Source organism: Danio rerio, chromosome 23 (assembly GCF_052040795.2).
Source record: "Danio rerio strain M-AB ecotype USA chromosome 23, GRCz13ab, whole genome shotgun sequence".
Lineage (NCBI taxonomy): Eukaryota > Metazoa > Chordata > Actinopteri > Cypriniformes > Danionidae > Danio > Danio rerio.
In genome coordinates, this window is record NC_141043.1 from 35,451,377 (window position 1) to 35,465,000 (window position 13,624).

The 13,624-nt window shown below is 34.8% G+C and overlaps 3 protein-coding genes across 7 annotated transcripts in view; 2 read left to right on the forward strand and 1 right to left on the reverse strand.

Moving 5' to 3' along the window:
* taf8 (TAF8 RNA polymerase II, TATA box binding protein (TBP)-associated factor) lies at nt 1–8,546 on the forward strand. Of its 2 annotated transcripts, none has more exons than XM_087305359.1 (8): nt 1–199; nt 2,047–2,206; nt 2,841–2,939; nt 3,072–3,134; nt 3,219–3,343; nt 5,306–5,453; nt 5,542–5,684; nt 7,974–8,546. In XM_087305359.1, the coding sequence occupies exons 1-8, from the start codon at nt 152–154 to the stop codon at nt 8,112–8,114; spliced, it is 927 nt and encodes a 308-aa protein (XP_087161485.1). In that variant the 5' UTR covers nt 1–151; the 3' UTR covers nt 8,115–8,546.
* si:ch211-66i15.4 lies at nt 3,810–11,739 on the reverse strand. 3 transcript variants are annotated; one of them, XR_015522868.2, is made up of 7 exons: nt 11,529–11,621; nt 11,304–11,440; nt 11,093–11,191; nt 9,783–9,910; nt 8,926–9,043; nt 7,107–7,383; nt 3,810–4,131 (listed from the first exon to the last, which is right to left on the reverse strand). XR_015522868.2 is itself a non-coding variant. In XM_087305881.2 (6 exons), the coding sequence occupies exons 1-6, from the start codon at nt 11,572–11,574 to the stop codon at nt 7,342–7,344; spliced, it is 570 nt and encodes a 189-aa protein (XP_087162007.2). In that variant the 5' UTR covers nt 11,575–11,621; the 3' UTR covers nt 6,992–7,341. The 3 variants fall into 3 exon arrangements, 2 of the variants coding, with proteins under 2 accessions (XP_087162007.2, NP_001373423.1); XM_087305881.2 differs by lacking the exon at nt 3,810–4,131 and having other exon boundaries at nt 6,992–7,383; NM_001386494.1 differs by lacking the exons at nt 3,810–4,131; nt 7,107–7,383 and adding an exon at nt 8,687–8,819 and having other exon boundaries at nt 11,529–11,739.
* Nucleotides 11,436–13,624, forward strand: part of si:ch211-66i15.5 — a 6,215-nt gene continuing 4,026 nt past the window's right edge. The window contains exons 1-2 of one of the 2 annotated variants that reach the window (XM_087307505.1): nt 11,436–11,703; nt 13,527–13,624. The exon at nt 13,527–13,624 is cut by the window's right edge and continues 27 nt beyond it. In XM_087307505.1, the coding sequence (XP_087163631.1) occupies nt 13,621–13,624 (4 nt within the window). In that variant the 5' untranslated portion in view covers nt 11,436–11,703; nt 13,527–13,620. Of the gene's footprint in view, nt 11,704–11,928 lie in introns of those variants that run through there. The other variant, XM_087307506.1, reaches the window with a different exon arrangement.

Consider the following 13,624-nt stretch of genomic DNA (forward strand, 5'->3'; position numbering starts at 1 on the left):
AACCTTCCGGTCGCCCTGTTGGAAATGTTGATAGGGTTGCCATTTTCGCCCAATATAAAAACACCAAATACAGTTTTTAGCAAACGCAGAACGCACAATGAGTTTATTTGCGAATGCTAAACATCAGAGGAAAAACCACTAGAGTTCTAAAATGGCAGACTCGGTAATGATGGGGAGCGGATCTTTAAACTCCGGAAGCGTACGTTAAATATCTCCTTTCATTAACGCTAACGTTACTCTTTCCTTCACCCTGCTGGCTCAGCCAAACAATACTAACTTTAGTTTTTTGATCAAAATTAGACTTAAAGGCACTTGTGTAATATATTTTAAAGCAGACACCGTATCGTATGTAAACACGTCTGTATATATATATATATATATATATATATATATATATATATATATATATATATATATATATATATATATATATATATATATCAATTATATAGTGAGCTGTTGCAGATCAGTGTCGTCAAACAGTGTTTTATATAACTGGTAAACGTCTTGTTAAAGCCGAAAATCACAAACTTTACTGTACTGCAACTGTACAAACTCAATTTTCTCCCAGCAGGAGTTTTCTATGAAACAATGCTAATGTCACTCATAATGACAAGTTATTGTGCATGGAGAATTGGGTTAGCATAATATATTAACAGTAAACTAGATTATTGACAGGAATGGGCAGTTTTACATACCATAATTTAATACCACACTCTTAATGCAATCCACAGTGGAATAGTAATCTTAACCAGATTCTCAGATGCAAAAATGAATGCAATAGATGCATTTTTGCCTCAGTAATTATAAGCACAGCCTTACAAAATCCCTAACTTTTTGTTAAGGATCCATCCATAAAAAATAAAAAAACATTAACAAAGATTGAGGTAAAGGTGGCTTTATATTCACACATTCAGACTTTGTCCTTAATAATATAAGTTCAGAAACATGTTGTTTGCAAATTCTAAATAGGGAAATCCTATTAGCAGCAGTGATAATGTTGTTTTGAAGTCATTACCTAGCTAAAATTTTACCCAATACTGTTATGTTATCGTTGGCCATGGAATTAATTTAAACAGGATTGGTAAAATACGATGTCTTCTATTTGCTGGACAAATGGTAGATTTAGTAGGTAAAGCTTTTAATCTGATTCAGTTTGACTCAATTGAGTTGAATCAAGTAATTCAGATCTTCAAGATTTGGTTCCTTTAAATGACCTAATAAATCCCTGACCAATGTTTTAATATAGGTTGATCCCTTACACTTAATAATCAAAGTAGCATGGAAAACAATATAGCGACTCACAAGTTGTCACTTTATGAATGTGCCATATAAAACCAACTTAACTAAGCAGAAATTAACTTAAAATCACATACGATTCCACAATGTGAGTTATAGTAATTTCCAGTAAAGTAAATCTACCTCAAAACGTTTTGATTTTCATAAAAACTTAATTACATGACTAACTTTTCCATTATTTTTTCAAAGTTTTATATTCATGAGTCATAACTAGGGCCAGACGGAATCTGCAGATGTTTTTTGCTATTTCTGCTGAGATTTTTGGTAAAAATCTGCGGATTTCTGCAGAATTATTTTGGGAGTATCCAGCGGAGTATCAAAACTAAAACCTTAATATATGAAACAAAAAGTAATAAATTACTGAATAAAAACTGAATAAATTTAGATTTACACATTTACTCAAGTAAATAAACAGAATTAATGATGGGCTAAAAATCTGCAGAAATTCTGCGGAAAATCTGCGCGCGCAGATTTCGTGTGGGCCTAGTCATTACCACTAAATACAATTCCTCTTTCTTCAACACTAATCTTAGAATAAACTTTGAAACCTTTTAAAAACTCAGAAGCTTACAGTATAGGAACCATACTAATTGTAAAACATTTCAAATAAATGCAGTTCATTTAGCCCTAACTTAATCTCTTTTATTGCATTTTCAAAGAAATGCCTTGCTGTATTAAATGCAGATATGTTTTAAAACTTCCTGATCTGTAAAACCTTCTTATCATCTTTTATTTTATTATTTCCAGCGCTCGGGGAGCAGTAAGACCTGCACCAGTCCCACAGAGAACTATCAGCTGGCTCGGAGACGCACGCTGCAAGTGGTGGTCAGTGCTCTGCTGACCGAGTGTGGCTTTGATAGCGCTGAGAAAGCTGTTGTGGAGACACTCACTGAGATGATGCAGAGCTGTGAGTCCTTCATTTACTTTAAGCAGCTCATCTTGACAAAATTTAAAAGCTTATGCATACCAATATCACAAATCATCGCGTTTTACTTTTTACGTTTGTGTGTATTTGTATGTAATTTATGGTTCTATGTTCTAATTTAACCACAGTTTGGGAACCAAAATTGAGCTATAGTTGAATAAAAGCTCACAAAACAATACAATTACTTTACACTTTTCTGTACATTAGAATGTGTCTATTTAAAAATATATTAATCTGAGCAAATAAATTATCACTGAAATGTCAATAAGACTAATATTGTATACACTAAAAAAGTTTTTTTTTTTTGTCAGGCATACAGTATTTAGAAAAGTGTAGCTCCCAAAAATTTTAATTATTGTCATTTTAAATCTTTTTACTTGTTCACTATTTATTTAGATTACTAGTTTACTTATTTGTCTGCTAAGTTATAGTTTATTAATAGGTCATAAATGGATAAATACATGTTTTTGTGTGTCTAGTATGACCATTTATTCTTAAATATATTTTAATAAGTAGAGCTCATGTTTGCTCCGGTTTCCCCCCACAGTCCAACGACATGTGCTGTAGGTGAATTGGGTACTTTTTGATTTTTAAGAGTCTTGTTGTCTTTTGATAGATATAACAGAAGTTGGACGTTGCGCAAAGGCAAACTGTGAGCACACAGCCAGAAGCACCCCTACTCTGTCTGATGTGGTCATTACTCTCGTCGAAATGGGTTGGTTTACTTTCAATGTTAGGACAAATTAAAGATTCAACTTCTTTTTTAATATATATATATATATATACATGGTTTAGTCATGCTAATGAGATTTAGGCTAATCCTGGATTTACTTTTCCACAATCGCAGGTTTTAATGTGGATACTCTTCCAGTGTACGCCAAAAGATCTCAAAGAATGGTTATAACAGCACGTAGGTCTCTATTATATCTAAATATTTATATTTTTCTGCTGTAACTGTTCCTGTTTTAATTGGTAACACTTATGCATTTCACAGCTCCGATAACAAACGCTCCGGTGGTACCAAAATCTCTGACGGCTGGACAGAAACGCACTCACCCGGCACACATCCCCAGCCACTTCCCTGATTTCCCAGATCCTCATACATACATCAGAACACCAGTGAGTCTTGCTTGTGTCACTCACCTGATTCGGTTGTTGTGTATTGTTTAGCTCAACAATTGATAACATTATAGTTATAGCTCTACAGAATATATGAAGAGTTCAAATGAAAAACCCCTTAAGTGCCATCTGAACTTTTTTCGAAGCCTCCTTTGTTTATGTTGCGTTATTTCACTTTAAAGACCATGAAAATGACTTATTCTTTGCCATAAAAGTGATATTAGTAAACCTACTCACCGAAGCTTGTTAAAAATGCTAATTTTAGAAGAAAACTTTTGATGCCATTTAGAGGTTTTTGCATCTGAACTCTTCATATGCATCTACTGATATATAAAACTGCTCTTTCACTACTGTTAGAATAACTTCTAGTAGGACGAGAGAGTCTATATCATTGCAAAACATTTTATAAAGATCACTTTTCTATAATAATAAAATATTATATCAATAAAAAGACAATCAGCAGCAATAAATAATACATTCATTTATTTATTCATTTTCAACTGCTTTTCCACGGCCGAGTCACGGGGGCAGCAGTCTTAGGAGAAAACCCCAGACCCCAGCTCCTCAGACATAATCCCTTCAGTGTGTCCTGGGTCTTTCCCGAGGCCTCCTCTCAGTGGGACATGCCTGGAACACCTCCCTAGGTAGGCGTCCAGGAGGCATCTGAAACAGATGCTCGAGCCACCTCAGCTGACTTCTCTTGATGTGAAGGAGCAGCGGCTCTACTCGTGAGCTCCTCCCAGGTGACAGAGCTCCTCACCCTATCTATAAAGGTGCGCCCTGCCACCCTGCGAAGAAAACTCATTTCAGCTGCTTGTATCCGAGATCTCGTCCTTTCGGTCATGACCCAAAGCTCATGACCATAGATGAGAGGAGGAACGTAGATTGACCGGTAAATCGAGAACTTTGCCTTTCGGCTCAGCTTCTTCTTTACCACAACGGACTGGTACATTGACCGCATTACTGCTGCCGCTGCACCAATCCGCCAGTCAATCTCACGTTCCATCCTTCCCTCACTCGTGATCAAAAGCCCAAGATACTTGAACTCCTCCACCTGGGGTAAAGACTTTCCTCCAACCTGGAGATAGCAAACCACCTTTTCCCGGTGAAGCACCATGACCTCAGACCTGGAGGTGCTGATTCTCATCCCAGTCATGTTACACTCGGCAGCAAACCGCCCCAGTGCATGCTGTAGGTCACAGTTCGATGAAGCCAACAGAACAACATTGTTGTCCCTGAACCAGCCCCCCTTCTGCCCAAGGCTGTGCTTTGAAATTCTGTTCATAAAAATTATGAACAGAATTGGTGACAAAGGGCAGCCCTGCCATAGTCCAACATGCAATGGAAACAAGTCTGACTTATTGCCTGCAATGCGAACCAGACTCCTACTCCTGTTCATACAGCGATGAGACAGCACTTAACACAGCACCTCTAACCCCATACTCTCTGAGCAGAGCACCCTCCACAGAATGCCATGAGGGACACGGTTGAATGCCTTCTCAAGTCCACAAAACATATGTGGACTGGATGGGCATACTTCTATGAACCCTCGAGCAACCTGGTGAGGGTATAGAGCTTGGCCAGTGTACCCCGTAGCTTGGACGAAAACTGCATTGTTACTTTTAAAACCTAGGTTCAACCATTGGCCGGATCCTCCTCTCCAGTACTGTGGCATAGACTTTGCCAAGGAGGCTGAGGAGTGTGATCCCCCTATAGTTGGAGCACACCCTCCGGTCACCCTTCTTAAAAATGGGAACCACCACCCCAATTGCCCAATAAATGATACAAAAGAAAAAAATCTAAAACAGCTCACTTTTGATTAAAACATTGTACCAGTTATGAAGGATTCACATTTACAATAATGTTCCTTTAAAGTCTCTCTAGATAAAAAATCATTGATTGATAAGTGACCTCAAAATTTAGGAAATTGTTGTCATTGGATGTCTTACGTTTTTGTTTTAGACCTTTCGAGAGCCTGTATCAGACTATCAGGTGGTGAGAGAAAAGGCAGCGTCTCAGAGAAGAGATGTTGAACGAGCTCTCACACGCTTCATGGCCAAGACCGGAGAGACGCAGAGCCTATTTAAGGATGACATCAGTGCTTTCCCTTGTGAGTTTAATCATAGAATTTGAGTGTACTGCACTATTGCCTGTTTATTGAATGTGTATTCATATTGAATTTGTATGTGTGTAATCAGTGATCGCTGCAAAACCAAGCCCCATCCCATATCTGAGTGCCCTGCTGCCCTCTGAACTGGAGCTACAGTCACTGGAGGAAACGGATTCGTCTGAGCAGGATGACCAGATGGACAATGATAACAACACCAGTCACATCATGCAGGCAAGATTTAAACAATCTTTCCTTGTCAACATTTTCCATGTTTGTGAATGTAACTAAAATACAGTCAAAACATTAATATCGTGATTCATTTATCGCGATTTATTTATTTAATTATAGTTATTAATTATTGTAAGAGGTGTTTTTTTGTGTTAATATATTGGAAAATATAAATTTTTCATGCAATGGCAAAGCTAAACTTTCAAGAGCCCCTACATAATCATTCAGAAATCATGCTAATGTGCTCGGTTTTTGAAAATTATTCATGTTTCACAAATAAAATAAACAATTTACACTAAATAAAATGATTTTCTTGCTTAGATTTAGATTTCTTGATTAGATATTTTTGTCTAAATATCTACAAATTCCTAAATCAAGAAGCATTTTCTAGACAAGCAAAACATATAGTCTTGTTTCCAGAAATAATAGGCCAAAATTAAGTGTTTTTCCTTAAAACAAGCAAAATAATCCTGTTTTTCATTTTTACGTAAGATTATTTTATTTAATTTTAGGATAAATAAGAAAATAAGAGTACGCATAAATAAGAAAAGCGTTTTTTGCAGTGTATGATTTTAATATTTCTGTGGAAACTTATATTTTTAAATATATTTGAGGAGTGAATGGCTAAAATACCATTTTAGGTTTTGTTTGTAATATTAATATTTACTTGAATCAATTTTATGATTTCTATTTATTTATTTACATTATTTACCTAATTTCTGAAGGATCACGTGACACTGACAACTGCTACAAAATATTAGGTGCATTCAACTTGAACCATAGCTGCAGCTGGCAATCAACAAGATTGGGAGGCTGTCAGGTCAGACACCTCGGGGCTGGTATTTAGCTGCATGATGACAAATCAAATCACATGGCGAGATCAATGATTTATTTATATATTAATCCAATCACATTAATCCCAAAAGATTGGACAAAAGAAGTGAAATGCACTTTCAGTGGAAATTTGACAGAAAAAGCAAGATATATCAATGTTACTTTTAAATGTCTTGACAGGATATTATTATTATATTATTTTGTATTATTTTAGAACTATATTATAGAATAATTATTTATCCCAATTTGTTAAGAAAAACGTTATGTTGGAGGCACAATCAATGATGACTATTATATTACAAGTCTGTAAAACTTATTTGAGTTAATATTTGGTTATTTACTAAAAAACATAATTTAAATCGGAGATGAAGCTGTATACAGTAAAAGGTCTGTATGAAAATCGTCAAAAATAAACTTATGCAACGAATCTAGCTTTTATAAACAAATTATTTAACAAAAAAGATGATTAGGCCTACTGCAGTAAAATATTTGAAGTCTTTTAATAAGCATGATATGTACAAAATGAATATAGCATAAAAAGTTAATTGTTTGTTTGGAAGTTTGTGAGACGGAAGTTGTCCAATAACAAACCTGAAACACATGTGGTTGTTGTCATGCGAGGAATCCAACCAATTGTATAACATCGGTGTCGTCATCGCAGTTCCTGCAGTCGCTCTTTAGATGCTGCACTGGCTGAATCAGTCGTCTGATCTCAGAGAGCTGTCACGGTACTTTGAAGCCACATGTGGTAGTTACGTGGCGTTGGTGCAGCTTCAAGCCGAACAAAATGTATAATCGGCATGCACCCCTTTAAGACAGGTTTTGGTCAATCTCCACAGCACTGCATGAAGTTGAACGCACCTATTCTCTAAATTCAGGAATAAATTGAAATGGTCATTTGATTTTTTATACGTCATAATATTATTGTTTGTACTCAATTTCTTGTCAATCAAAAGCACTCTTAGTGAGCATAAGTGACTTCTTTAGTATAAACTAATTTTTATTATGTGTTAGTTATTGATTAGTTATTATTATTAACTAATGTGTATTCTTTATGTGTATTTTTCTATTTTTTGTTGTGGAAATGTATGAGATTGTGTGATCCGGAAGTGAATAAACAGAGCAACATGCTGTGATGAATACTGTCTGATGAAGAGCCGGTGTGCTGAAACGTTACACGCTTTGTGTTAGCCTTTTTAATTTAACAAATTGGTGTTTTTTGGAGCTTTGGTTTTGCCGCCTCTTAAATATATTCTTCTTTAGCATTAAAAATATATAGGAATATAACAGGAAAGTTAATTGCTATAATTTGTCAGTGAATATAAAATAAATCAAGATATATATATATATTTTTTTTTCATGAAAAAACATTGATAGTAAAATCAGGTAATAGTCTGTGTTTGTATGTCTATATACTGTACAAATTCATAATTTAACATATTTCATTTCAATTTGTAGGACGACTCCGGTGCAGATAAGGAGAATGAAGTGCTGCCACCTGGTGGTGTTGTGCCTTCAGGCAAGGCCAATGAGGAAAACATGATTGACAACCCATATCTACGACCAGTCAAAAAGCCCAAAGTGAGAAGGAAAAAATGAATTTTGCTCTACTGACTTGGCCACATCTACATCAGTTGTTTCTGAATAAGACTTCTCAGCACTTGCTTTTCACATTGTGCTCCTTGAAGTTAGTACCATATGACAAACTAGAGTCTTCAACGACTGCAATTCAAAAACACGCAGCGATCTATCAGGTTACTGACATCTGATTCTTATTTAATGAAAAACTGTTCTGTACACGTCAATAATATTAGATGGATTTCACATCACTTACGGTTGATGTTTTTTTTTTTTTTTTTGATAAGAATTCCCTTGAAATACCTTGAAGTTTTCAACCCATCTGAAATGTGACGTTTCTTTGGATTTGTGTTTGTTATTCATTTGTGAATGGGGTAATAAATGTCTTTCATTGTTTATTTTTAGCCATTGTTTCAAAAGGACATGTTAAAAAATTAAAAATCAGAATATAGATATATGTGTCCTGTTACTTTGATAATTACTAAAAATATTAATTGATTACACGTTATGTACCTGAAACATCTAATATGTTAAAATATGCTTTCAAAATAGTTCATGGTCATATTCTAAAATGGAAACACAAATCAAGTGGGTAAAACTTGTCTTTTAAAGCTTTAATGTTTGTACACACTTAATTCTTCTAGTAGTATTTTAGTATCATCAGTAAAACAAGTGTAGATATGCCACCCTGTTCCTCTGTTTCCTAAACTCTTTGTCATGGAAAAGCTGCATGAACACAAAATTTATAAAGATCAATATGAAAGGAATTCATACCCACTAACCTTAGTGGTTGCATTTATCATTAAAAAACAAAAGTCGACCCTATCTGTACCTCTGTCCGCAGTGCTCTTCTCTCCAGCATCGGCACTTTTGTCCAGTCTGGAGAGCCGAATTTCATAGGCCATGACACCTTCTTGCTTTGGATAGCATCATGAGCGTATGCCCCTGGACTAAACAAAAAAAAAAAGGCAAATACAGGAGTTTACAAAGATTATAGTGTTGTCTATTAGTAACTGCAACAAGATGTCATCTAGCAGAACTACAGTGAATGCGGTGGATTTGTGTTTGGATATGTACTGGTAGGAGAATGTTGTGCTTTTTATTTTGAAAAGACTTAAATCCCTTTTGGGAGTGTAGCTAGAGAAGAGGAATTTTGTTTTTGGTTGCACAAACACATTTATCAACACAAGTTTTAAATTGCAAAATCAATCTGGATGTCAGCTACTTCTGAAAGTGGTCAAAAGTGAACAAGCTCAAAACATGTAGACCTGCATTTAACGTCAAAAATAAAGTCAACACCATGCGAAAACAGGAGCTTGAGCGTTCAAGAATGTAAAAGTCATTCTGAAATTCACAAAGTTTCAATTCAAAGGGCGGCATGGTTGCCTCACAGCAACAAGGTCACTGGTTTGAGTCCTGGTTGGATCACTGGGTCTTTCTGTGGTGAGTTTGCATGTTCTCCTTGTGTCAAAAAAAGAAAAGGTATAAATGTATTTAGCTATCTGTATAGATAGATTATATTAAATATTAACATACCCCATTGTTAATATTTGTGCCTAATCACTTCTCCCAAAGTACTGGAAAACTCATGATTTTTTTATTATTAAGGAGAATGCTGAGTTGAGGAGCGTTAATAGATTCAGAATTACTGAGAATAAAGACACTTTTGATAGTCAAATATAATTTTACCCAGGGCTGATTTCTGCATCTTTAGGTCTGAATCTTAAAGTGGTACTATTGAAGGGAGCTTTTCCAGGAGGACACACTTTAGGTAGAGTCCAGTCCAGCTGGTATTTCTGTGGTGAAGGGGTGACTGCCTTTAAAAAAACAAACAACAAAGCAACAGATTTTTAATTGTTCAATTAAAAACAAAAGAAATGGTTGTGTCTATACATGTATATACAATACATACCATGGTCAACTGGTCTATAAAGGCAAAAATCAGATTGTGAAGTGTATTTTTATTTTAAGGAATATTTATATTATTTCAATAAAAACAGCATAGAGGGGTGCATATGTATGCAGATCAAAACAAGTTTTTCAACACGACACAACATTGGAGCCTTTAATTATTAAAAACCTTTGTGATTTAAATTATATATATAAAAAATATTTTACGAGAGTATAATGAATGTTGGTTTGTATTTTTATGTTTATTAACTCAATAATGCAGTTTGGCAACACTGCTGAAAAAAGTAATAGAAACATCACAGAACTTTTAATGGTTTTCACTACAAATATCAAATGAAAAACAAAAACATGAAGCGTTAACAAAAGAATTTCACCTACAAATCAGAGAAGGGCACAGATATAACATTTCCAAGCAAAATATGATTGCCTTCTATTAAAATGCTATCAATATTCGACATGATTCTGCTTTTATTTATTCATTCATTCATTTTCCTTCAGCTTAGTCCCTTTATTTATCAGGGGTTGCTACAGTGGAATGAACCGCCAACTCATCCAGCATATGTTTTACACTGCGTATGCCCTTCCAGCTGCAACCCAGTACTGGAAACATCCATTCACACTTATTCACACACATTCACTACGGCCGGTTTAGTTTTATTCAGTTTACCTGTAACTATAGCTTATGTCTTTGGACTGTAGGGGAAACCGGAGCACCCAGAGGAAACCCACACGAACACCGGGAGAACATGCAAACTCCACACAGAAATGCCAACTGACCCAGCCGGGACTCGAACCTTGCTGTGAGGCGACAGTGCTAACCACTGTGCCACCATGTCGTCACTATTTCTGCTATTATAAATGATTCAAATCTTAATTCAAGTGATGAAAACTCTATAAACCTAGGTGTGTGCATGGTTTCCCCTCAATGTCTTACTGCCAATTATCCATTGCAAATTCTATTAAAAGTTTTTATATTTTATTGTGTTAGCTGACCGTCTTGTAGTGTAAATATATGCTTTTATGGTGACAAAAATAATGTAGTGTAAAAAAGCCATATGTTTAATTGTGGCAAAAGTTATAAACGATACCTTTAAAGCCGGCAGGAATCGTGATGCAGTGCGGGCTGCAAACACATATCCCCTCTTACTCTCAGGTTTGTGTTGGAGTTCATACAGAAGTGTGCCAACCTGCGAAGTTAAAATTACACGCTCATTAACATTATTACTGATACTAATTATTTTAGTTTTTTTTTCTTTTGGCCTCATGTTTTTTTAAAAATGATTATCCATTAATTCTCACCGTGTGGTTGTCGTAACATCCGGGTCCTCCTTCAGCTGAACCAAACTGTGAGAGCATTTCATTTCCCATTCGGTCAGGCGCAAAGTGCGTCGGAAACATGAGACGGTTCTGGCAGCTGCCGAAAGCGACTCTTGAAACTTGAGTTGAGAAGAATTAATGAAGAAAATCATATTTAATGGAAGATTGTGTGTTTTTTGCTAGTAACGTAATGGTGAAATAAATTACCTGAGCCCCGTGTCGCCATAGCTTCCGGATGTTTACTGGTAAACATGGCAACCAGGTGTAAATGAATGCTGATGATTTTTAGTATATAGTTTTTTTGTGAAAAACCATGGAAAATAATTAAACGATGATGCTTCATATGGGGGCTTCACAAGAGCTTCACAAGAGCTTATAAAATGTAACAATGCTATTTAGTATTTGTTATATTTATTTATTTAGTATTTAGCCTATATATATATATATATATATATATATATATATATATATATATATATATATATATATATATATATATATATATATATATATATATATATTGTACCACACATTAATTACAAATCAGCTGATCTAACGTTAGACAGGCAAAAATCGGTTTGGCGGTTTTAGACTTAACTAACGTTACGTTAAGCATTTGAGTGTGTTTTCTCTTTTTAGAAATATTTAGCTTTTATTAGGCTACTTAAAAAACAAAGTGGCGCGGAAGAGTGCATAAAGTTCAAGAGGGTTTCTATAATGTTTGTAAAAAGAATTACAAACAAATCATGAATTGAAATTCAAATGTTCTGGTTAATAAAAGCAAATAATTAGAAAAAAGTTTAATATTACATTTTTTGAGCTTTTTTATGGTATTAAACAGTAATTATCTAAAGCAGTGATTCTCAAATTATTTTCAAGTACTACCTTCAAAATTGTCTCTCCAAGTACCACCATAATGACCAGTATTGAAATACAGTAGCGTAGTAGGCCCAGTGAAGCAGTTACAGCTCTGCACAGTTCAAAAACAAGGCAGATTAATTCCTATTATTAAGAATATTATTGTCAGCCACTTTAAACATTATAAATAGTTTTAACATTAACACTGTACTGTGCTTACAGACAAAAACAAACAAACAAACAAAGAAACAACAAAATAAAATGTCAACATTTACATTGAAATGTGCTTTTAAACTACTGTTCTTAAAAAAACTCCAGTGCTTAAATGTAATATGTATGTTGCACCTTATATATAGGCTATATGTCATCATATTCATAATTATTTTGCTAAATTTTGAAATATATGTTACATGTACACATATGACATATTTGATTCCTCCGCATACCACTAAGAGAGTCCATGTACCACTAGTGGTACCACAGTTTGAACCACTGATCTACAGTATCAAAATCAAAACATTAAGATAAATAATTAGATGTGGTCAAAACTAAAGAGAGAAGTAAAAGAAAAACATCCAAGATTTCCGGGGTCATAAAACAGATTTATCATAGTTGATAATAGTATCATGAGTTTCAACTACACTATTATGTTCATTTCTTATCTTGATTTATATCATTTTCAATTGGTTTATATGTATTGCATTATCCTTGAAGCTTGATTAAAAGTGACACCTAGCATGTTAAGGATGAGCTGGAGTGAATTAACAGCTCTCTCTTCCACCCTATTGTGTGTGTGCACGTGCGTAACCACTGGCTACTTGAGAGTACTCACTTCACCTCACGTACTGTAACTGTTAACTGTAAACTTTATTGTCCCCTTCTGGAGTAATTTGTTGTGTAGCTTAATAGATTTACACAATTCACAACACACACATAAAAAAACAACTCACAGCATCAGAAGTACAAACAGCGGCAACTTCTTCCCCTTAAAATTCAGCAAATCATTGCAACAAATTCAAAAAATTTTTTTCAATGGGACCCATACCGAGATCCTGAAATAAGGCTTTGAAATGAATTAAAAAGAGGGTGCACACTGAAACCTGAGACAAATATTCAAATTAAAGATTGGGTTTAACCTGAAGACCGAACTCTTGTTACAGCAGTTCATTCAGTCATCTGAGTGCACTGCTAAAGAAAACACATAAGCAGCATTATTGTTTTTTCAGAATCTTGCCTGTTTTGAAATGTCAAAAAAGCTATAAACTGAATTTCCTCATTGCTCATCCAAAGTAAACAAGACTTTCCTTTCCAAAGAATTTCCTTATAACACTCATTTGTTATCAACAGATAATGATTTATAAAGTCTGCGACTGTTATATATACCATGCGCTCACATGTCTAGAAACAATTCCAGAATTACCCCTCCATCCACACATTCAACATGT

What these genes read in the sequence shown, in the direction of transcription:
- taf8 (XM_087305359.1), top strand. Translation starts at nt 152, where the DNA reads ATGGCAGACTCGGTAATGATGGGGAGCGGATCTTTAAACTCCGGAAGC. An exon ending in CATTACTCTCGTCGAAATGG is followed by an intron (nt 2,940 to 3,071) that starts GTTGGTTTACTT and finishes CCACAATCGCAG; the next exon opens with GTTTTAATGTGGATACTCTT. An exon ending in AAGAATGGTTATAACAGCAC is followed by an intron (nt 3,135 to 3,218) that starts GTAGGTCTCTAT and finishes TGCATTTCACAG; the next exon opens with CTCCGATAACAAACGCTCCG.
- si:ch211-66i15.4 (XM_087305881.2), bottom strand. Translation starts at nt 11,574, where the DNA reads ATGTTTACCAGTAAACATCCGGAAGCTATGGCGACACGGGGCTCAG. An exon ending in TATGGCGACACGGGGCTCAG is followed by an intron (nt 11,441 to 11,528) that starts GTAATTTATTTC and finishes TCTCAACTCAAG; the next exon opens with TTTCAAGAGTCGCTTTCGGC. An exon ending in GAAGAGCACTGCGGACAGAG is followed by an intron (nt 7,384 to 8,925) that starts GTACAGATAGGG and finishes TCCTGAATTTAG; the next exon opens with AGAATAGGTGCGTTCAACTT.